At 46.1% G+C, this 24,367-nt stretch overlaps 1 protein-coding gene across 3 annotated transcripts in view; it reads right to left on the reverse strand.

The window, feature by feature from the left end:
• Positions 1-307: 307 nt before the first annotated feature.
• The window catches only part of LOC137304422 (keratin, type 1 cytoskeletal 11-like), a 61,738-nt gene continuing 37,678 nt past the window's right edge, over positions 308-24,367 (reverse strand). For 2 of the 3 annotated variants that reach the window (XM_067973013.1, XM_067973014.1), the window contains exons 2-10: positions 14,432-14,503; positions 9,734-9,862; positions 7,212-7,294; positions 6,402-6,558; positions 5,778-5,939; positions 5,062-5,187; positions 3,512-3,732; positions 2,536-2,594; positions 308-618 (exon numbers count right to left, since the gene is read on the reverse strand). In XM_067973013.1, the coding sequence (XP_067829114.1) occupies positions 596-618; positions 2,536-2,594; positions 3,512-3,732; positions 5,062-5,187; positions 5,778-5,939; positions 6,402-6,558; positions 7,212-7,294; positions 9,734-9,829 (927 nt within the window). In that variant the 5' untranslated portion in view covers positions 9,830-9,862; positions 14,432-14,503 and the 3' untranslated portion in view covers positions 308-595. Of the gene's footprint in view, positions 619-2,535; positions 2,595-3,511; positions 3,733-5,061; positions 5,188-5,777; positions 5,940-6,401; positions 6,559-7,211; positions 7,295-9,733; positions 10,041-14,431; positions 14,504-24,367 lie in introns of those variants that run through there. The other variant, XM_067973012.1, reaches the window with a different exon arrangement.

Below are 24,367 nucleotides of genomic sequence, written 5' to 3' on the forward strand. Positions count from 1 at the left end.
TCTTGCGCATCCTCGATTTTAATCGCTCCACCATTGGCGGCCGTGCCTTCAGCTGCCTAGGCCCTAAACTCTGGAATTCCCTCCCTAAACCTCTCTCTCCCCCTTTATGACGCTCCATAAAACCTACACCTTTGGCCAAGATTTTGATCACCTGTCCTAATATCTCCTTATGTGGCTCAGTGTCAAATTTTGTATGATCACACTCCTGTAAAGAGCCATGGATCATTTTACTACGTTAAAGGCGCTATAGAAATGCAAGTTGTTGTGGTAAAATAAATACACACACACACACACACACACCATCAAATGCAGTTAAACTCTTTATTTTATTTTTCCCCTATTATGCAATTGCCCACAACAGTCACAGATAGAACTTCAGCAAAAAAGGAAACAAGATGCCCACCCGAAGCACCAGGAAAATCCCAGCCATTATATGTCGGATCAAGTCAGCGAGTGAGACGTCGTGCCGGTGAGTTTTGGAAAAGCTGCGAAACGGGCCAACAGCACAGTCTGTTGTCCAAGTGCAAGCGAGATAAGCTACTCGGGTCATCCAGGTGCCACGATAGGTGCGTTGGGATGAAGCTCGAAGGTGCTATTACCCTATCACAGTGCGAGTTTCTGGGAAAGAAGATGATAAATTAATTATTACCAACTGGCCACTCCTCATGGTCAATATTGATGACTGGCTTACAAACGTGGAACTAAAAGAGTATCTGGGGGCACGGTAGGAAGAGACTCCCCTAACTTGAGAGAAAGTTAGTGTAGGTCCAAGGGCCTTGGGTCATTTGCGACTAACTCCCCTTTCACCTCTTACCTTTGGCAAACTTGACTACATACACGACCTAAGAACATGGAAACAGGCCATTCGGCCCATTCAGTCCGTGACTGCGTTTACCCTTCATGCGAGCAAATAGTTCTAATCACATTTACCTGCCCTGTTCCCATATCCCTTCAATCCCCTATCCAATTTAATCCTGAATGTTCGTCGTTTCTGCCTCAACCCAACCACTAACCCTGGAAGTGAATTCCACAATTCTTTGTGAGGAAGTTTCTCCTGCCCACTAATCTAAGCCTCTTACATTTTAATCTCTTACCTGTGGCCAAATATCCATCACCTCTTCTAAGATACTGGTCATTTTCTGGCCTTGTTGAGTCAGCAAGTCTCCTTTACTCCTCCTTACTGCCGTAATTTTAATTACATCGAAGGGCTACCTGCATACCAGAGCAGAGAATCTTATGGCACAGGAAGAGGCCATTCGGCCCAGTGTGCCTCTGCCGGCTCTTTGAATGTGCTATCCAATTAGAGTGGGACTTTCTCCATTGCCCTGCAAACTTTTCCTTTTCAATTATATATCCAATTCCCTTTTGAAAGTTACTATTGAATCTGCTTCCACCATCCTTTCAGGCAGCGCATTCCAGATCACAACAACTTGCTGCATAAAAAAATGTTGCCTCATCTCCCCTCTGGTTTTTTTGCCAATTATCTTAAATCTCTGTCCTCTGGTTGCCGACCCTCCTGCCAGTGGAAACAGTTTCTCCTTATTTACTATCAAAATCCCTCATGATTTTGAGCACCTCTATTAATTCTCCCCCTTAACCTTCTCCGCTGCAAGGAGAACAGAGCAGCTCCGTTCACTCAGATTGAGGCTGGCGCTTGAGAACAGACTGGGAGCTGCCCCCCTCACGAAAAAAGACAGTACCTGCACTGCTGCACATCCCAGTACTCGGTTGGCACAGAACATTGTGAGGCGCAGGCTCACATTGCAATGCACGGAGTCAGCCCAGGGTGGGAACAACCCCTCCCCATGACACTCGTAATGAGCAGCTGAGGAAGAAAGGAGGGGGTGGTGGGGGGGCCTCTAAGGCCAGAAAATCAATATTGTCTAATGGTCAGCTATAGTTTTCCAATGATACTGATAGATTTTTATACCATTGCTCACTTGTAGTGAGGGAGTTGGGGGGCAGTTTCTTGTGTTTGCTGCAGTCTCGTACCAAGGCCTAGACTTAGGGCCTGACTGCATTCCAGATCCAGCACTGCTTCAAAGATTGACGACTGCTCCCTGGTCCTCGCGGTTGGGAGTCCATAAAGTGGACGCTGGGAATCAGACAGCGAGGAGACTTAGAGATCAGCTCATCTGACGTTTCCCACCGTACAAAGTGAAGCGATCCCGGTTTAGGGGGCAATTAACCACATTACAACACGGTGAATTACGGGGACGATTTCAGGGAGCTGCTTTCTAGATTCCAGCACCAACGGCGAGGGGAGAGGGGTGAGAAAAAGATCGGCACCTATGTTATCTAAGCTTTTAAGAGAGCAGAAAATGTATCTGAAGGGTAGATAATGAGGTGGAGTAGGTTTGTGCACATCTTTAAATCTCAAAAGCAACACATTGGACCCAAAGCTGAAGAACGCAAACACAAAACCACCTCTATTGTGGAATTTTCCAAACCCACTAAAGTAGGGTTTACCCATGCAGGATCACTTCAAAGCTTGATTAATAATTTACACCTACTATACGCAGACTGCTCACCAACCTGTAATTGTAGTTATTGATCCTGACGTTTCTTTTGAGTCTTTAGTTGTAAGGTCTTGTCTAAAAACAAATGAAATAGGATTAATTATAAAATGTTGAGTTTTTCTTTTCAATTATTTGTTCTTGGGATGTTGGCAGGACCGGAGAGCCAGTATTTATCGCCCATCAGAGGGCATTAAATGTCAACGGTGTAGTGTGAGGCTGGAGTCGCAAGTAGGCCAGACAAGATTCCCTTCCCTGAAGAGCATTAGTGAACCGTTGCATTTTGATGGTAGTCCAGTCGCTTAAACGGTCATTTTTTTTCTGGTGCTAGCCCACAAATTACCAGAGTTAATGAATTCAATTCAGCCTACAGTAGGATTTGAACTGGCAGTCTCTGAGTCGTTTGGTTATGATACAAAAACACTCAGCTACCCGACCCCCAGAGACAAAGATTTGCAATTTATTTGACTTGTTTGCATCAGTTATTCAGAAGCTATTGGAAATAGATGGTTAACCACATTTAATACATTTTTTTAAAAAAAGGTCCCCCATTGGGTCAGTAGCTAAACGCACCATCCAATATGGTACTGAGCCAAAACAGAGCAGCAAGATCTTCGGTTCAATCTCCATGCTAAACTCAGTTCGGGCAGAGAATAGGGCATTATAATAGGCTTTGGTCCCCCTGGCTTGGGGCAGAGGGGAAGCCAGAGTCCCCACTGATTTTTTTTTTTGCTGAAAAATATACCTGTAATGACATTGAACGAGACTGGATCAAACTTGGTCAACTAGCTTGCCAATGCTAACTGTGCAGGGTCATCCGTAAAGAATGTAGATTTAGGCCAAGTGACAGAATGGAGATCCTGGCACCCATAAAACAATGCAACAGTCAGGGGAAAATACATGTAGCATCTTTGAAGTTTAACAAACAGCAAATCTATGTTTGAGTAGTTTGGTGATGCCACTATTTGAGTTGGGCTTCAGTGCAGTTAACAAACCTGACATCTGTTCCCTCAAGGAGTTTTCTGTAGGTGGTAATTTCCATCTCAAGTTTCATCTTTATGTCGAGGAGGTTTTCATAGTCCTTAGCTTTCTGAACGATGCTGTTCCTCAAACTAATCATTTCTGCCTCCATTTGGGAAATGGAGGAATTCAGACCATAAAGCTTCTGGGCATAAGAATCATCGATCTCTTGAATGCTGGCTTCCAAGGAACAGTTCTACAAATTGGGAGGGGGAGAAAAAAAAAAGAGTTTTGTTCTAATGATCATGCTCAAGGGATCTGCCAGTAGAATATTTTAGTGTGGACTAGGGAGCCTTGAAACCAAATCTCAGCCCAGTTCCCCTTCACCTGTGACGCTTGGCAGCCTTGATACTACATATGCATCCGGGCCGCCATTCATGGCCAAGCTGATAGTGGGAGGTGATCAGGGTTCTGATTCAATGTCGTTCTCTTACCTGTTGTCCAGCTAAAGAAGATAGAGTAATGCAGGGTCCTGAGGGAGAAATGTTTGGCTTCCATGTGACAACTGGTGGCCACAGTGAACCTTCTTGAGGGTGGCCTTTGAGCAAGATGTCAGCTGGGATTGTGACAAAGAGTTAACCACTAACACCGAGCAGAAAACGAAAAGATAATCTGTCGTTATTTTATTCTACTTGACGTTCTCTCCACCTTTCCTTCCCGTTTTTCTGTGCATGCAAAGTGTTTATAAAAAGAGAGACAAAATGGCCCTTGTCAGGAACAGTTAAGGGGTCACAATTAAAGGAAAACAAGTTACTAGCTAAAATATTAGAAGTATTTTATCTATTTGTTAACAGAACATAGATCCAGAGTGTAATTTACCTCTGCTTTGAAAAGATTCACTATTAACTACAAAAAGATTTACCTGGATTAGAAAAGGTTTAAAAAAAAGCAACAAGTGTATAGGAAATGGGCAATGTGGAAATGAGGAGCTTAAGTTTTACCATCGAGAGAAAGCGTTTAAAGGGGAGACCTCATCGATGTATAAAATATTAAATAATGTAGATGCCGTAAACTCAGAATATTACTTCAAAGCAGAATCAGAGGCCATAAAGCGAAATTACTAAAAAGTAAAATTTAGAACAGATTAGAGGTTTACAGCACAGAGCGAGGCCATTCAGCCTATCCTGTGTGTGCTGGCTCTTTGCTAGAACAATCCAAAACTAATCCACTGCCCCGCTCTCGCCCCATGGCCTCTAATATTTGTCCCCTTTTCCCCGTGTAAGGGTGCAATGACCTCAGCTTCAACCACATCCTGTGGTGAAGCATTCCAGGCTCTAGCGATGGTCTACATGAAGAGATTTCTCTGAAACTCTCTCCTCACTCTCTGAGCTGTAAGAAAAAACGTCTTTACTCAAGAGAGTGAGATGTGTTTGCAACAATCTAAACAGCAAAGCAATTGAGGCAGAAACAATGGGGTCATTCAATTACAATTAGATATTATGATGGGACAGTTCATGTTCTAGGGAGATAATCTTCAGTCAGTTGAATGGTCTTTACTTAACCCTTACTTTCCATATGGACTTACCCCACTGAACAGGGAGTCGTACTCAGCCTGGAGGGTTTGACATTGTCTGCGTAATTCCGTAATCTGGAGTTTCGTACTTTCCACTGCCTCGTTGACTTGAACAGTCTGATGCGTTTGGGATTCGATCTTGAAATAGAAGGAAAGTTGTATTTAAATACGACTAGTCAGCCTCTACAAATCCACACAAGTGAAGAGCGATCAGAATAAAGAGTCACTGACTTTTCACCTCTGGGTCCTGGGTGCAAATTCAGCCCAGATCTTGAAAATCTTCTGTCTATTGACTAGAAGGACCCTGTATGAAATGACCTTGGGTAGTTTCAATGGGGTTGGGCCCAGAGCATAAAATAGCCCCTAAGCTGAATAATGGCAGGTTTTATTGTAAATGTTTCAAGGGGCTTTTAGAAGTCCTTAAACATTATAAGTTGAGTGCAGTAAAGTTCACATTTCACCCTATTTTCTGTGGAATGTTTCATTGTTCAACCCCTGCCACAATTATCATTTGATCTAACTTGCAAGAGTGTCCAGCGAAATAGTTCATGCAAAAAGACCTTGGGCATAATGTTAGGAACCAGCTACCTCTTAGCCTTGCCTCAGATAGGACTTGTGGCTTATCCCATTTTGACCTAAGCGGACTATGATGATCTGCTGCACTGTACAGGTAGTCTGGTGTGCACAAGAGCCTTCATCTGAAAGGAGTATTGAAAGAGCAAACACACCTGCTTTTTGTACCACGTCTCAGCGTCTGCTTGATTCTGCTTGCATATTTTTTCATATTCTTCCCGGATTTGAGCCAATACCAGGGTCAAGTCGACGTTACGGCTAGATGAAACGTCCACACTGACCGTCCCAGTCACCTGCTGCCTCAGTGCAATCAGCTCCTAAAATAACAAACATTACAAACCCAATAGACGTTGCTTTTCTGATAGATATTTGCAGCATTGATTCTGATGAAATCCTTTACAAGCGCATAAAAAAAAAATCTAACTAAGGAGATTTTACCACCTTCCAGCTCTGTGGCCATTGTCCTATGGACTAAACACAGTCATTAGGTATTGGTGGTTAGTCAATGATGGATCGTCGTTCAACTCCAACCCATTGGAGTTGAACGGGTCCCAACCCAAGGGTCCCAAGAATGACCCTTGGACATTGGCGGTTGGTCAACAAGAAATTAAGAGGAAAGGAAGCAGATTTGTGCAGGTTTTATCTGTAATTTGCATCCTTCTCTTGAATTGGGCTTAAAATGTTAGTTTTCCTATGGTCTTGTGTTCTTGGATGATCGCCCGAGACAAAAATTGAAATGAAGCCGTGGAATAAAGGAACACAAATGGACCCGAACTTACCTCCTCATGATTCTTCTTCAGGAAGGCAAGCTCCTCCTGTGAAGACACGATATCATTTTCCAAATCCTTGTAATTACGTATATATTCATCTTTCATTGCCTTGAGCTCAGCAATGTCAGCTTCCACAGATTGCTTGATGACAAATTCATTTTCAAATCTAGTTAGAAAATATAAAAAGAACTTGTTTGAGCAGAACAAGAATCACAGCAACAGTTAGCAAGGTCCATACACAAGATATCAAAGCTGCACATTTGTTGGGAGGGGGAAAAATAGCTCAGTACAAATTAAACGCTAAGCACACAAGAATGTTTAAAAAGAAATGGTCACCAAAGTATCATTTTTTTTTAAATTAAAAAATTGTTAATTACTTTATTACATCTCACCTACTCCCCTCCTCTATTTCTAATCTATTTATTTTTTCAACAGTGACTGTTGGCAACATAGGGAACTGACATGGAGGAGATGCAAGGACTGATTTCTCAATCGGGGACTCCCACTGTGGAGCGGGAGTACTGGTTAGGATGGGACAGGCACTCAGGGATCGCTTTTCATGCACCTCCCACTTTGTACGAAAGTCAGCGCTGGGTCAAAATCCTGGAACTCCCTTCCTAACAGCACTGCTGGAGCACCTTCACCACACAGACTGCAGCGGTTCAAGAAGGCTCCATCACCATCTTCTCAAGGGGCAACTAGGGGATGGGCAATAAATGCCCGCCTTGCCAGCAGCGGCCACATCCCGAGAATGAGGTTTTAAAAAAAAGTAGATGCTAATAAAAAGCCGTTAGGCAAGTAAAGAGATAGTACACGTACTTATTATTGAAGTCCTTGGCGGCCAGAGTTGCATTGTCGAGATCCAGAGCCAGGCGGGCATTTCCGAGGTGAATGGACAAGATCTGAAGGCAAGTGCACAAAGAGTAAACACCTATGGTGTGTAGACTTTAAGCAATGTATAGTAATAATGCTTTATGAGTAAGATGCTGGCTTAATTGGTGCTTTAAGCTGGGGGGGTCTTGAGATGCATTGGGTTTGTGCACTAAGGGTTCTATCCATCACTTGTAATGTTTATGGGAGGTGGCAGCACTACGTCTCCATAGGTGTTAGTGCCTCGCCCATGTCACCATCTTTTGATACGCGAGCCGAGACTGCATCACCCCAAGCCCCGTCTTATCCTCGCCCAACCCCCACTCACGTATTGTCCACCAAGGGTGACCAGGCGAGGAGCAGGAAATGGGACCGAGACTCTGGGACCATCCGCCACTGGCCCGACTCAGCACAGCCCAGGGATCAAACCATAGGGTTGGCCCTGCGATGCCACACTCCCAGGTGTGGTCGCCGCGAGCACATTTTGTAGTCCCATCTCTGCCCTGCGCTCCCTGTGAGTGCAGCTCCAGGCTGGGAGCCATCGGGCAGGGAGCTACTGGCCGAGTGTTCAGATGATTGTTCTCCCCTTCCTTTTATGCAACTTGAGACCCACCCCAGAGAAGCTGTAGTGAAATGGGCTTTGTGAAACCAAACTGCGTGCAGGAGTATAATGAACCTGGTTGTTTCCAGACCCTCAGAGATATATATTTTTTAATATACACATATATATTTCAACACACACACACACACCTGGAGGGATCATGAATCACCTGCTAAATTAGGAATTTACTTAAAACTAGGAATTGATCTAAAATAGATCTGACTGCAAATTAATTCTAAATCCCAATTGGAGCTGGAACAACTAAACAAAGTCTGGTTTGAAAATAGATATCTGTAATTTCAATAATTGTTAAATCTTTCACATCTTACATTCACTGTCACACCAGGTCTACGCTCGATTCAGTGCAAAATAACTGAACTGGGCTTATTTGAAGTTTTTTTTTTACATTGTTTGAGCTCTTCCGATGACTCAGTTAGCAACTGCACTTCCCAGTGTGGCACAGGCGAGTAAGGTTTCTGGTTCGACCCTTGGCCTGATCTCAGTTCGCGGCTTTTAGTCGCAGTGCCCCTGAGTTGGAATGGGGGGGGGGAGGGGGGGAACAGCTAGCTTTCCTGTTTCTGATCACTTTCCAATTTTCCCCGCAAGAAAGTACAGATGATAGACATTATAGCACTTGGGTGTGATGCCCCCCACAGTTGAATAGCCTACCCACGGTATCATGTAAAGAATGGCCACCTGGCCAGCACCTGTGGAATTGTACCCCTGAGAGAGTCAGTGATCTTAGGATCATGCTTTTTTGTGCATAATCTACCTTGAAAGGCTAGTTGTGGCAATATCATGCAGTATTGTTGCAGTGACTGCAACCCCAAATTATACATTACAGGGCAATCTTTTGAGTTCTAGCCATTTTAAGCTTCAATTTTTTTTAAAAACGAGCAATATTATGTTTTTGAGTCACCAATTGAATGATTGCATTCACTCCTATTGGTGAACAAAGTGGCTTGCAAGACAATAACTACACAATGCTGTCTCTAGTCCATTAAATTTAAGTTCCTTTTAGTACTGGCGCGCCTGTCGATCAGATTTCAGGAGAGCAGCACCAGTAAGACAGCTGCCTGTGTTAACACTACAGTATCCCTTATTCTGACTAATAGTCGCAAAATCCGAGCTAAATGAATGTTGGTATAAAAGCAGTGTGGGGTATCTCCATCCCCTTTCCCTGTAGAGGGGGATAAACTCTAAGGCTTCAATTATACCGCAGCTACCAGTCTGAGGGGGCACGCACAGTCTCTGATCCATATAAACAGGTTAACCTCACCAATGCAATAGCTGACAAATGATGGGGGGCCAATTTTAACCTAACCCGCCCATATTATTCACGGTTGAAGTCAGGCATGTAAAAGCAGCGTTGCACCTGTTCCCGTCAGTTTCCCGCTCGGCGGGTTGGGTTAAAATGACCTCCAGAAATATTCTGAGAACGTGTTAAACATGCGGACACTAACATTGAGAGAGCCTCATTTCAAGGCAAAGTCTAAGCAGGGAGCTACATTTATGGATCGAACAGAGCAAGGGTCCATTCACACTACAAGTTCAGCGTCGGTGCGATGGGCTCTCTGCTCCGCACTGCGCTAAACCTGTGGGGTGTAAAGTCGGGAGTTTAAAGTCTGCCCTGACTCCGAAGCAAAGCAGAGTGAAAGAACTTCCTCCACGGAAGCCTGACTCCAGTTTCAGATCTCAGGGGTTAAGCTGCAATTTTTACTGTGACTGCAGCATCAGTCCGAATCCAAAACTACATTCACATGCATGGCAGTTCCCAGATACGCAGAGTGTTAAGACTTTAACTGCATGATTTATTTTTTTTTAAAAGAAAAATTGCACATTTGTGAATATCGTCTTAATAAGTTCCTACCTGGTCTCTCAGTGGTTTGATCACTGCTTCATAATCAGCATAGTCAACCCCGGATATGGCCTTGCCCACCTGGAACTCTTTCAGCTGGAGTTCCATCTTTGTGTTGCTACTTTCCAGATCCTTGACCTTCTGCAGGTAAGTGAACAGTCGGTTGTTCAGATTTACCATGGTTTCCTTTTCGTTGGTGACGAGGTCTCCTGATGTCGAGGACAAGCCTCCCGAGTTCCCTGCAAAAGAACTCTGTCCCATGCCCAAACCCAAGCCCCCTCCTCCAAATGATGAATAACTCACAGAAGATTTCCCACCGAATCCCCCACAGAATCCCACACCCATTCCTCCACCGAATCCCCCACCGAATCCCCCACCGAATCCCCCACCCATTCCCCCACCCATTCCCCCACCCCCATAACTCTTTCTAAGTGATCCCCCTGACCTGACTGTTGATGATAAACTCAGAGGGCTGCTACGTCTCATGATGGTCACTTAAATGGGGCTTTACCAAACTTTGGAAAAAAAATCTTAGCCACAGGCGTGTGGAAACTTTTCTTGTGACTTATGTTGGCCTAGGCTACAACTTCACAAAACAGATTGCTGACTAGTGGCGTTGAGTGATGTATTTAAACCCCTTACTCCAACTCCACAAGCATCCCATTCACCTGCTACTTTCACCTGCATTTATAAGGCAAGAGATCTAAGTGGACTCGCCCACCTCAGTTGTCATTGGATTCCATTCATCTCCGCCCATGAAGGTGATTGGCACACATCCCTCCCCGTCTCACCGATCTCTGTTTACTTAACGAATGCTGACAGAGGCAACTTTCTCCACAGCATCAATAAAAAAAAAATCTTGCTGAAGGAAGATAGAGGGAGGTATATTTTCACTTTGTGAGGGAAAAAAAATAACGCTGCCCCCATCTCTCCTGGGCTTGGGGAGAGGAATTGAGATCGACAGCTAGTCTGCTGTCAGTGTACCTAATGGTTAATTAGGGGAGTGGTCCTGTAGCCAAATTGTCCTTTCAGATCTGATTAGACAACCAGTTACATCGAAACTACAGCACAGAAACCATTCGGCCCAACGGGTCTATCCCAGTGTTAATGCTCCACACGAGCCTCCTCCTGCCCCTCTTCATCCAACCCTCTCAGCATAACCTTCTATTCCTTTCTCCCTCGTGTTTATCTAGCTTCCCCTTAAATTCATCCATGCTATTCACCTCAACTCCCAGCCACAAATGAAACGAACATGTTTTTTAAATGCCTCTAAGTTATGGGGCCGTTCCTATTTTTATCTTCACTCTAATGAACCCCCGGTTTTAACGATCTCGATGGCAAGACCCGATTTTTTCCAATGGAGATCAGCCCTCCCACTACAACAAACACTTAATCCGGACTGACCCGGGTACACCGTTGCAATTCAGGCTGAGGCTAATTGAAAGACAACGAGCCCAATTTTAACTGCCTTGCCTGGCGGAAACCGACTTCCCTCCCCTGCACCCCCCCACCAAACCAATCAGGTCCAGACACACACCCTCCCCCACCCCCGATCAGGGCCAGACACCCACTCTCCCCCCACCCCACCCCCCCAACCCGATCAAGGCCAGACCCTCCACTAACCTCTGGGGACCATCCCCATGGGTCCCTGACTGCGGCCTCCTGCCGTTTGTTTGGGCTCCCGCCCACCGGCCAGGCAGTCAATCTGGCCAGCTGTCGGGTGGGAGTCTGCGTTCTTTGATTCGAACGAGGGGGTCCTGCTGTAGAGGTCGACACTGTCCTCCAGGTGCTCGGTCTTGCCAGCTATTCACAGCCCTCCCCCAAAACCCGCCCCACCTCCCTGTTAAAATCGGAGCCAACCTATTGTGTTGTGAAAGCAGAGAGATGAAACGGAAGAGAGTGTTTGTTTTAAAGACATTTTAAAACTACCTGCAGTTTGCCTCCCTGTGTAACCTTGCCAGAGATCTCTGTAAATGGCATTGTATTTCTTAAGTGTGATGTTTTAGCTTGTTCAGTTTTTAAAGGAATCTTTTTTTGCTGTTGTTCCTCCAATGCTCTCATTTATTCTCCAGAAGCTGCTGAGTGTTGCAGGAATAGCCCTCGTAGGTGCCGAGCCCATTTGTCCATTCTTCATTGGTGAGCTCAAACAGTTCCTCAGCAGGCCGCACAAATGAGTGGTAAGCTGCCCTCGCCCTATCTCCTGACGTACGACCTTGGCGGTAGGGGTCACCTGGTAGCTATCAGGAGCAGGAACCCTGGACTGAATTGAATCGGGATGGTGGGGAGAGGGCACGAGGGCACCCTGGGTCCAACTGCAGGTACCCCTAGGTGAGACCAGCTAACCCAGCACAGACCCTGGGGAGCATCAGTCTCGGTTCCCCATTAGGCAGCAGATTCCGAGACAGCAGGGGCAGGAGCCAAAGTTCGAGTCAAACGTTGCCAGAGCATTTCCAGCTTCACAGCCAAATTATTTCCCACATGAAGTGCTTACATAAGGTACAGCGAACATGGCAATATTACGAGCATCGCTATGGCAACCAGAAACATCTGTGTGTAACTGTTTACTGCTGAATGAATTTTGTTGGGAGCAATAATACATTTTCTTTTCTACGGCTGGTGATATTGTCTTGACAACTGTCAGTTTTGCACTGAATTGGAAACACTGTTCCTCATACATTTGTACCTAGGTAGTTGGAGTAGTTGACAAACAGGAACCCAAGAGAGGTCTAGGCCAAGAAGAGACCATTTGGGCCTTCAAATCTCATCTATCTGGTACCTTAACCTTCCCATTATAGCATCCAGCAATATCAAGCTGCCTTTCAACACCTCCAAATCGTTTTCAGCCAATGAAGTACTTTTTTGAAGTGTAGTCACTGTTGTAATGTAGTGAAACCCGGCAGCCAATTTGCACACAGAAAGCTCCCGCAAACAGAAATGTGATAATGACCAGATAATCTGTTTTAGTGATGTTGGTTGAGGGATAAATATCGGCCAGGACACCGGGGAGATCTCCCCTGCTCTTCTTCGAAATAATGTTGTGGGATCTTTTACATCCACACGAGAGGGAAGACTTGGCTTAACATCTTGTCCAAAAGATGGTGGCGTTTTGTAAATCTGCTGTAGCTGGGCGAGGGCTGAGAATGGGAGACCTGTAACTGGAGGTACACTGTATTTACTAGTCTGTGTGTATATCCTTCCATTCCTTTCTCCCTCATGTGTTTATCTAGCTTCCCCTTAAATGTATCTAAGCTATTCACCTCAACTACTCCTTGTGGTAGCGAGTTCCACATTCTCACCACTCTCTGGGTGAAGAAGTTTCTCCTGAATTTCTTATTGGATTTATTAGTGACCATCTCATATTTATGTCCCCTAGTTTTGGACTCCCCCACAATGGAAACTTCTTCTCTACGTCTACGCTATCAAACCCCATCATAATCTTAAGGACCTCTATTAGGTCACCCCTCAGTATATTGAATTAAGGAGACACAGACTGCCCATGCCAGAAGACCTGCCAGGAACGTCACTCAAGTCACCTGGAAGGAGGTGACACAGGCACTGTCACCTCGTCGCCAGGATTGGCAAACAGTGCCGCAAGAATTTCAATGACCTCACTGGGGCAGGCAAGGCTGGGAACTCTCCCTTTTCTGCCTACAACCATCCTGGGAACCAGTACACTCTTCACCCTATCCCTCCGTACTTTGACTTCAAAAATCCTCGACCTTCTCTAATAACTCCTCCGTGATTTCACTCCACCGTGCCTCTGCAACCTCCCTCCAGCCCTCCATCCGGCCCAATTGTACCCTCTGTTCTTCCAAATTTGGTCTACTCTACTAAGAGCAGAAGAGCCTGGCCCCTACACTCTGGAACTCTCCTCCTAACCAGAGGGAGTTTGCTAAATCTCTCTTCGCCTTCTAAATCCTCCTTAGAACCTACTTCTTGAACCACAGTTTCAGCCTAACTTCCATCCCATTCCACTAAAGTTTGACCACACCGACTATGAAGCACTTTGGGTCATTTTCCGATATTAATATAAATGGTTGTTGCTCTTTTTTGTACATTAAAATGAAAAGACTGTGTGGTAGACATGCCCGAACCAGAACGATGTTTAAAATCAACACACGTACTGTTCAGACAAGTTCCAGGTGAAACCGTTGTCAAGCCAGGCAGGAAGAAACCCAGCCTTGTGTGTCAATAAATAGCTTCGCTCTTACTTAGAGTGGTTTTAAGACCCATTAATCAAACAAAAAAAAAACACAAGAGAAGATTTCAGAACTACAACCTGTTGGCTGCATCAATCAAAATCATGCTTGATTGCAACCAGTGAGGAGTCCAAGGGTGTAACTTCCAGTTAATTGGCAGAAGGCCATTATATCGTGCGAGGTGCAGTGGGTTTGGACTGATTGAAAAGTCTATGTGAAGGGCTAATGCCCACAGTGTAGGACACCACCCAGGTTCAAAAGTTTAGAAAAGAAGACTAGGTAACCAAGAAATGGTGGTTAGGCGATGCTAAGCTTAGGTCTCTTTTTTTTAAGGTTGTATCAAGAAGGGAAGACAGAGGGAGGTGGGGAGTGTGACAACGCACGCTCTGTTTCTATGTTTTATCTTTTCATTTGTTCTCATGAGAGAGAGAGAATCTGTGGGTAAATAATTCTACCATACCAGGCAGAGGCAACATGAGCGAATTGTCTTCGATTCAAAAAGATGTCCTACCAGATAAAGATCCAGTTGGTTTTGTTTTGAACTTGTAAACAATTCCGCAGGCAGCTTTCACTTCCCGTCATCCTGGTGATAGAAATATTCATTAGTGGATACTAAAGTTGTTCAGATTTCCTCTAAAGCATTTCCAACCTACTCCTGGCTCCCATGTTCGCAAGCCCCTAGACTGGCATCTCAGCCTTTGGGACCGCTCCAAGCCTCCCAGGTCCCAGGGCCACTCTGGAGTGTCAGCCTAGATTTTGTGCTCAAGCCTCTGGAGTGAAACTTCAACCCACAAACGTCTGACTCAGAGGCGAGAGTGCTGCCCACTGAGTCACAGCTGCCACCATGGGAAAGAAGGCTGCTTAAAGGTGATGTATTTAAGATTCTAAAGGGAATTAGTGAACTGGATCCCAGAGTGATATTCAATACTAACACATGCTCTACAGCAAGTGGGAATGTATCCAACTGAGACAAGTAAGAAAGAACTTGCATTTATATAGAGCCTTTCACGATCTCAGGATGTCCCAAAGTGCTTTACAGCCAATGAAACACTTTTGAAGTGTAGTCACTGTTGTAATGTAAAGGTCAATATGCAGTTAAGATGTAACTTCAGACAGCGGATGGGGCACATGTGGTATTGCTTACCCTGGGAGGCACTGCAAGCAAAGGATGTTATAAATTTTAAGAGGGAGATGGATACATTCTTGGCTGACAGGACTATTGAAGGACATGAGAAATAAAGTGGGGTAGGAAGGCTGTCACCATTGATGCATGGAGATGGTCTTTCCTAGTCTGAACATTCATACGTTCCGAAGAACATTAGGATATATCTGTCAGGGGGGGTGGGCAGGGAGGGTTAGCTAAATACATCTAGAGAGGTGCCATGGGTAATCATGGTCTCCTGGACTCATGTTTGATTGCCTCGAAGAGTCAGGGAGAAATTTCTTACAGCTGACCCTGAAATTGGCCACAGCGTTAGATTATTTTCTGTACCTCGGGAGTTAGCATTAATAGTGCTCAAGGAAGGAGGTGCATTAGACTGTACAAAGTGATGGGTGGAGTCAGCACTCGTTGGCCTGATAGCTTTCCTTGTTCTTCTTTTCGAATGTTCCCAATGTGTGTCACCATGTTGTCGCACAAAGGGTAGTGGAAATCTGGAACTCTCTCACCAACTCCCCCAACCCCACCAAAAGGCTGTGGACACTGGGGGTCAACTGAAACGTTCAAGATTGAGATTGATAGATTTTTGTTGGGTGAGGGTAACAAGGGACATGGAGCAAAGATGAGTAAAGGGAGTTGAGGTACAGATCAGCCATGCTTCAATAGAATGGCAGAACAGGCTCGAGGGGCTGAATGACATACTTCTGTTCCAATGTCCCTATGTCAACACTGAGCAAAGGAAACAGCCTCTGGTAGATGCTCCGCTTATAAGGACGTTGCCTAGTGTGAAACTCAACCATACAGATCAGGAATATCCCAGCTTCCAGCCCCAATCTGTGCTGAACCAGCTTACCTCAGCCGGGGCAGGAGATGGAGATGCTACAATTGACCTCAGGTGAAAAATTCACTGTGGGGGGGGATGGTGGACAAGGGGGTTCCCATTCCTTGTCGCTGTCTAGTGCTCCTTCTCAGAAAATGTACAAGTCAGAGTAATACCAGAATCAAATGGTCGCTGACCTACCTTGGCTCCCGGTCCAGCAACGCCTCGAATTTAAAATTCTCATCCTTGTGTTCAAATCCTTCCATGATCTCGACCCTCCCCATCTCTGTCTCCTCCTCCAGCCTTACAACCCTCCAAGGACTCTGCGCTCCTCCAGTTCTGGTTTCTTGCGCATCCCCAATTTCCTTTGCCCCACCATTGGCGGCCGTGCCATCAGCTGCCTAGGCCCTAAGTTCTGGAATTCCCTCCCTAAACCTCTCCGCCTCTCTCTCCTCCTTTAAGACCCTCCTTAAAACTTACCTCTTTGACCAAACTTTTGGTCACCTGTCCTAATATCTCCTTATGCGGCTCGGTGTCAAATTTTGTTTGATAATCACTCAAGTGAAGCGCCTTGGGAGGTTTCACTACGTTAAAGGCGCTATATAAATGCAAGTTGTAGTTGTCCTCAGTAACTGAGTGTCTTGCCTCAGCTCACACATGAAGAATGGCCACTCGGACCAGGTGCCAGAGTACCTGTAAAACCAGACCCGAGCATGGAAGAAGGGAAAGGTTAGAGATGGAACGAAAGGATTATAATACCCAGCTCCAGGCTTCTCTTGTCATGCCGATCACCACTGATTTATAGCAATCTGTGCACCAGTGACACCTCCCCCATTGAAGCTGCATTGAAGAAAACTGATTTTTGGGGTCAAGTGAAGGTGTGTATATTTGTGAACACTTTAAGAGCTGAATGAATGTGGCCTATGGTCCGTGCTGTAGGCTTCCTTTAATAATGTATTCCTCTAAGCAGCATGAAAATAGTATGGTAGCATAGTGGTTATGTTACTGGACTATAGACCTGCACTAATAATCTATGAGATATGAGTTTAAATCCTATCCCATGCAACTAGAGAATTTAAATTCAGTTAATTAAAATAAAATCTGGGCTAAAAAGCTAGTCTCAGTAAGGGTGAACATGAAGCTTTTGTTTTGTTGTAAAAACCCATCTGGTTCACTAATGTCCTTTAGGGAAGGAAACCTGCCGTCCTTACCCGGTCTGGGCCTATAGGTGACTCCAGACCCGCAGCAATGTGGTTGATTCTTAATCGCCCTCTGAAATGGTCTAACAAGCCACTTGGCTGTACAACCCGCTACAAAAAGACATAATAAGAATAAAACCGGACGGACCACGAGGCAAACCAAACCCAGTCGATCCTGCAAAGTCCTCCTCACTAACATCTGGGGACTTGTGCCAAAATTGGGAGAGCTGTCCCACAGACTAGTCAAGCAACAGCCTGACATAGCCATACTCACAGAATCATACCTTTCAGCCAATGTCCCAGACTCTTCCATCATTATCACTGGGTATTGTCCTGTCCCAACGGCCGGACAGACCCACCAGAGGTGGCGGTACACTGATATACAGTCAGGAGGGAGTGGCCCTGGGAGTCCTCAACATTGACTCGGGACCCCAGGAGGTCTCATGGCATCAGGTCAAACATGGGCACAGAAGCCTCCTGTGATTACCATCTACCACCCTCCCTCAGCTGATGACCACCTAATGCCCACCCTCAGCTGATGAATCAGTCCTCCTTCATGTTGAGCACCACTTGGAGGAAGCACTGAGGGTAGTAAGGGCACAGAATGTACTCTGGGTGGGGAGGCTTCAATGTTCATCACCAAGAGTGGCTCGGTAGCACTACTACTGACCAAGCTGGCCGAGTCCTGAAGGACATAGCTGCCAGACTGGGCCTGCGGCCGGTGGTGAGAGAACCAACATGAGGGAGAAATCTACTCGACCTCGTCCTCATCAAGCTACCTGTCGTAGCTTCATCTGTCCATGGCAGTATTGGCAGGCGTAATCACCTCACAGTCCTTACGGAGACAAAGTCCCGTCTTCGCACTGAGGACACCATCCAACGTGTTGTGTGGCACTACCACCGTGCTAAATGGGATAGATTCAGAACAGATTCAGCAGCTCAAAACTGGGCATCCATGAGGCGCTGTGGGCCATCAGCAGCAGCAGAATTGTATTCCAGTACAATCTGTAACCTCATCGCCCGGCATATTCCTCACTCTACCATTACCAACAAGCCAGGGCATCAACCCTGGTTCAATGAGGAGTGTAGAAGAGCATGCCAAGAGCAGCACCAGGCGTACCTAAAAATGAGGTGCCAACCTGGTGAAACTACCACACAGGACTACATGCATGCTAAACAGTGGAAGCAACATGCTATAGACAGAGCTAAGCAATCCCACAACCAACAGATCAGATCAAAGCTCTGCAGTCCTGCCACACCCAGACGTGAATGGTGGTGGACAATTAAACAATTAACGGGAGGAGGAGGCTCTGTAAACATCGCCAGCCTCAATGATGGCAGAGCCCATCATGTGAGTGCAAAAGACAAGGCTGAAGCGTTTGCAACCATCTTCAGTCAGAAGTGCCGAGTGGATGATGCATCTCGGCCTCCTCCCGAGATCCCCACTATCACAGAAGCCAGTCTTCAGCCAATTCAATTCACTCCAGGTGATATCAAGAAACGGCTGAGTGCACTGGATACAGCAAAGGCTATGGGCCCCGACAACATCCGGGCTGTGGTACTGAAGACTTGTGCTCCAGAACTAGCTGCGCCTCTGGCCAAGCTGTTCCAGTACAGCTGCAATACTGGCATCTACCCGACAATGTGGAAAGTTGCCCAGGTATGTCCTGTCCACAAAAAGCAGGCAAATCCAACCCGGCCAATTACCACCCCATCAGCCTACTCTCAATCATCAGCAAAGTGATGGAAGGTGTCGTCGACAGTGCTATCAAGCGGCACTTATTCACCAATAACCTGCTCACCGATGCTCAGTTTGGGTTCCACCAGGACCACTCGGCTCCAGACCTCATCACAGCCTTGGTCCAAACATGGACGAAAGAGCTGAATTCCAGAGGTGAGGTGAGGGTGACTGCCCTTGACATCAAGGCAGCATTTGACCGAGTGTGGCATCAAGGAGCCCTAGTAAAATTGAAGTCAATGAGAATCAGGAGGAAAACTCTTCTGTGGCTGGAGTCATACCTAGCACAAAGGAAGATGGTAGTGGTTGTTGGAGGCCAATCATCTCAGCCCCAGGACATTGTTGCAGGAGTTCCTCAGGGCAGTGTCCTAGGCCCAACCATCTCCAGCTGCTTCATCAATGACCTTCCCTCCATCATAAGGTCAGAAGTGGGGATGTACGCTGATGATTGCACAGTGTTCAGTTCCATTCGCAATTCCTCAGATAATGAAGCAGTCCGTGCTCATATGCAGCAAGACCTGGACAACATCCAGGCTTAGGTTGATAAATGGCAAGTAATATTCACGCCAGACAAGTGCCAGGCAATGACCATCTCCAACAAGAGAGAGTCTAGCCACCTCCCCTTGACATTCAACGGCATTACCATCGCCGAATCCCCCACCATCAACACCCTGGGGGTCACCATTGAACAGAAACTTAACTGGACCAGCCACACAAATACGTGGCTACAAGAGCAGGTCGGAGGCTGGGTATTCTGTGGAGATTGACTCATCTCCTGACTCCCCAAAGCCTTTCCACCATCTACAAGGCACTCTCCACTTGCCTGGATGAGTGCAGCTCCAACAACACTCAAGAAGCTTGACACCATCCAGGGCAAAGCAGCCCGCTTGATTGGCACCCTATCCACCACCCTAAACATTCACTCCCTTCACCACCGGCGCACCGTGGCTGCAGTGTGTACCATCCACAGGATGCACTGCAGCAACTCGCCAAGGCTTCTTCGACAGCACCTCCCAAACCCGCGACCTCTACCACCTTCTCAAGGACAATTGGGGATGGGCAATAAATGCTGGCCTTGCCAGCGATGCCCACATCCCATGAATGAATAAAAAAAATAGCCGATATACTGCCATAAGAGAGAATAGAGTGCGTGTCACTCAATATTCAAAATGTAATTCACACAGTTTCCTGTTGTGTTTTCACCTGTAGATATTTCATTATGTGGCAGGGAGTTGGCTGCCCTGTTAAGGGTTGAGGATTGTATCAGATTGATGTTAGATAGTCTGATGCTATTTAAAGGCTTTTCTTAAATTATAGAGCATTGACAGTATGTGTTGAACCTCGCCTATTACTCATCACAAAGGCTTCATTGTTTTGCACGACAGTTGATAGAAAGAAAAAATTTATATTTGCATAACACCTTTCATGATCTCAGGGCGTCCCAAAGTGTTTTACAGCCAATTAAAGCTTTTGAAGTGTCATCACTGTTGTAATCGCGGCAGCCAATTTGCGCACAGCAAGGTCCCACAAACAGCAGTGTGATAATGAACAGACAAGCTTTTTAGTGATGTTGGTTGAGGGATAAATATTGGCCGGGACACCAGGGAGAACTCCCCTGCTCTTCTTTGATATAGTGCCATGAGATCTTTTACATCCACCTGGAGTGTCAGCGTAGATTACGTACTCAAGTCTCTGGAGTGGGACTTGAACCTACAACCTTCTGACTCAGAGGCAAGAGAGCAATTGGAGTGTCGTAAAAACCCAACTGCTTCACTAATGTCCTTTTGGGAAGGACCTGCTATCCTTACACTTGCACCTGTGCCAACTTGTACCCGAATCCATTTGCACCTGTGCCCATGGGCGCCTTTATCCACTTGCACCTATGCCTAGTTGTACTTATGCCAATCTGTACCTGTGCCCATCTGTATCTGTATCCACTTGTATTTGTGCCCACTCTTACCTGTGTCCACTCTTACCTGTACCCACTTGTGCCTGTGCCCACTTGCACCTGTGCCCACCTGTGCCTGCGTCCACTTGTACCTAGCCCCCATCCGTACCTGTGCCCATCTGTACTTGTGCTCATTTGTACTTGTACAGATGCCCACTTGTACCTGTGCCCACTTATAGCTGTGCCCACCTGTACCTGTACTTACTTGTACCTGTGGCAACCTGTTCCTGTATCTGATGCCCATTCATCAGTCAAGGCCTGTTCCCACCACCTAATGCAGAGATAGAAGGGGTGGGTGTTCTGTAATTTTGTTTCTCTGCCTGTTTTCCAGTCTTACACATGCGGTTTATAGAGAAACAATCAGAAGGATCCAATATTTTTATCTGTAACCAGGCACTGAGTCCATGGATACTGTCTGTTCTAGGATTGTGCCAATGCTGCTAAAGTTCTTGGCACCAAAACGGCCTGGCAGTGTCTATTTTCCTTTTCTTTTCCTGGTATTGGAGTGAGGAGCTTTTTTTAAAAAAGTTATTCTACAATTTTCCCTTTTTTTTATTGGTGATTTGTTCTTCAGTTGTCCTGAACTCTAACCTCTAGTGCCCAGTTCATAGGTCGCCTGTTCCCAGTCCGCCGTCATTGCTTCTTTTTGCCTCGTATCTGCTGAGACTGGATGAGTGTGCACTAAATGGCACAACCTTGACTCAATGATTCCCCTGTTCACTGTGCTGCCCGCCCAGCATGGAGCAGAGGGCGAGATCAAACCAGCCTGTTCACCTGGGTACTGAGCAACAGTGCCCAGCGCTCCGTGCCCGCCAGAGACCATCTCCAACAGGAGAGTGTCTAACCACCTCCCCTTGACATTTGGCATTACCATCGCCAAATCCCCCACCATCAACATCCTGGGGGTCACCATTGACCAGAAACTTAATTGGATCAGCCATATAAATACTGTGGCTACAAGAGCAGGTCAGAAGTTGGGTATTCTGCGGCGAGTGACTCACCTCCTGACTCCCCAAAGCCTTTCCACCATCTACAAGGCACAAGTCAGGAGTGTGATGGAATACTCTCCACTTGCCTGGATGAGTGCAGCTCCAACAACACTCAAGAAGCTCAACACCATCCAGGACAAAGCAGCCCGCTTGATTGGCACCCCATCCACCACCCCAAACATTCACTCCCTTCACCACCGGCGCACTGTGGCTGCAGTGTGTACCATCCACAGGATGCACTGCAGCAACTCGCCAAGGCTTCTTCGACAGCACCTCCCAAACCCGCGACCTCTACCACCTAGAAGGACAAGAGCAGCAGGCACATGGGAACAACACCACCTGCACGTTCCCCTCCAAGTCAAACACCATCCCGACTTGGAAATATATCGCCGTTCCTTCATCATCGCTGGGTCAAAATCCTGGAACTCCCTACCCAACAGCACTGTGGGAGAACCTTCACCACCATCTTCTCAAGGGCAATTAGGGATGGGCAATAAATGCCGCCCTCCCCAGCGAAGCCCACATCACATGAACGAATTTAAAAAAAGAAAACGGGAGGCAAGTAAATCTAAAGCAGGAAACCGCCATTCTTTTGTCTGGTGCCTCAACAACAACTTGCATTTATATAGCACCTTTAACGTAGTAAAACATCCCAAGGCGCTTCACAGGAGCGATTATCAAACAAAATATGACACTGAGCCACATAAGGAGATTTTAGAACAGGTGACCAAAAGCTCCGTCAGAGGTAGATTTTAAGGAACGTCTTAAAGGAGGAGAGAGAGGTAGAGAGGGGGAGAGGTTTAGGAAGGGAATTCCAGAGCTTAGAGCCCAGGCAGCTGAAGGCACGGCCGCCAATGGTGGAGCGATTAAAAACAGGGATGGGCAAGAGGCAAGAATTGGAGGAGCGCAGAGATCTTGGAGGGTTGTCGGGCTGGAGGAGGTTACAGATGAGAATGAGGATGAGAATTTTAAAATCGAAGAGTTCCCAGACCGGGAGCCAATGTAGTTCACTGAGCACAGGGATGATGGGTGAATGGAACTTGGTGTGAGTTAGGATGCGGGCAGCAGAGTTTTGGATGAGCTCAAGTTTATGGAGGCTGGATGATGGGAGGCCGGTTAGTACAATGGTCCCTTAAGTAAGTACAACCTTTGAAAATAAGAGTCTAAATGGGATAGAGGAGCAAAGGTTTCTAGATTCACAAACCACTAAAAGTAGCAACGCAGGTTAACAAAGCCATAAAAAATGCAATCAAACACTAGGTTTCATATCTAGAGGAATAGAATTGAAAAGCAGAAAAGTTATGTTAAAAGCATTTACAAGGATTATACCAGAACTGAGAGGTTATAACTCAGGAAAGGCTGAACAGGCTGGGGCTCTTTTCCCTCGAAAAGAGAAGGCTGAAGGGTGACCTGATAGAGGTCTTTAAAAATTGTGAAGGGGTTCGATAGGGTAGACATGGAGAAGATGTTTCCACTTGTGGGGAGTCCAAAACTAGGGGCCATAAATATAGAATAGTCACTAATAAATCCAATAAGGAATTCAGGAGAAACTTCTTTACCCAGAGAGTGGTTAGAATGTGGAACTCACTACCACAAGGAGTAGTTGAGGCAAATAATATAGATGCATTTAAGGGGAAGCTAGATAAACACATGAGGGAGAAAGGAATAGAAGGATATGCTGATAGGGTGAAATGAAGTAGGGAGGGAGGAAACTTGTGTGGAGTGTAAACGCCGGCATAGACCAGTTGGGCCGAATGGCCTGTTTCTGCCCTGTAAATTCTGTGCAATTCCATGTGAATCGGTGCCTGACATCTAAGGGAGGCAGAATGAGTCTGCTTTCTCTGAGGAATCTCACTCCCCTTCACCCTGGTGTCAGATTGGGACCCTGACTCAGACTGCAATTACAGTATAACTGCACTGAGTGCTTGGTCCCAACACTGCACTCTTGAGCGCGTGTTAACCCGTCCTGCCACCTATATAAACACAGTACACCTCAAAGTGGGTACGGTAGCATAGTGGTTATGTTACTGAAATAGTAATCTGAAGTTATGAGTTCAAATCCTGCTACAGTAGCTGGAGAATTCAATTGATTAAATAAAAAATTATTTGAAAGAAACTACCAGATTGTCCACTGATGTCCTTTAGGGAAGGAAACCTGCTGTCCTTCCCCAGTCTGGCCTCTATGTGACTTCAGACCCACAGCAATGTGGTTGAATTCTTAATCACCCTCTGCAATAGCCTGGGCAAGCCATTCAGTTGTACAAGAAGGTGACTCACCACCACCTTCTCAAGGGCAATTAGGGATGAGCAATAAATGCTGGCTTTGCCATGTGACACCCACATCCCATGAATAAACAAAAAAAAAGCACGGAGCCTATGTATTATACAGCTACCCAGTGTCAGGGTTTTATGTTCAGGTTCTCTCAGATCAGCAGTTAAATAAATTAACAGTTCCACTCCCTGTTGGGTGGAATAACAGTCTACGTCTGCAAACAGTTCCAGTAAGTTGTGTGCAATGACATGGTATCATGGAAGAAATTTGTGAAGAGCTTCCCTCCAATTCTGTCTCCTTCCCCCCCTCCTCTCATGGAGGT

This window comes from Heptranchias perlo, chromosome 37 (assembly GCF_035084215.1).
Source record: "Heptranchias perlo isolate sHepPer1 chromosome 37, sHepPer1.hap1, whole genome shotgun sequence".
Taxonomy (NCBI): Eukaryota; Metazoa; Chordata; class Chondrichthyes; order Hexanchiformes; family Hexanchidae; genus Heptranchias; species Heptranchias perlo.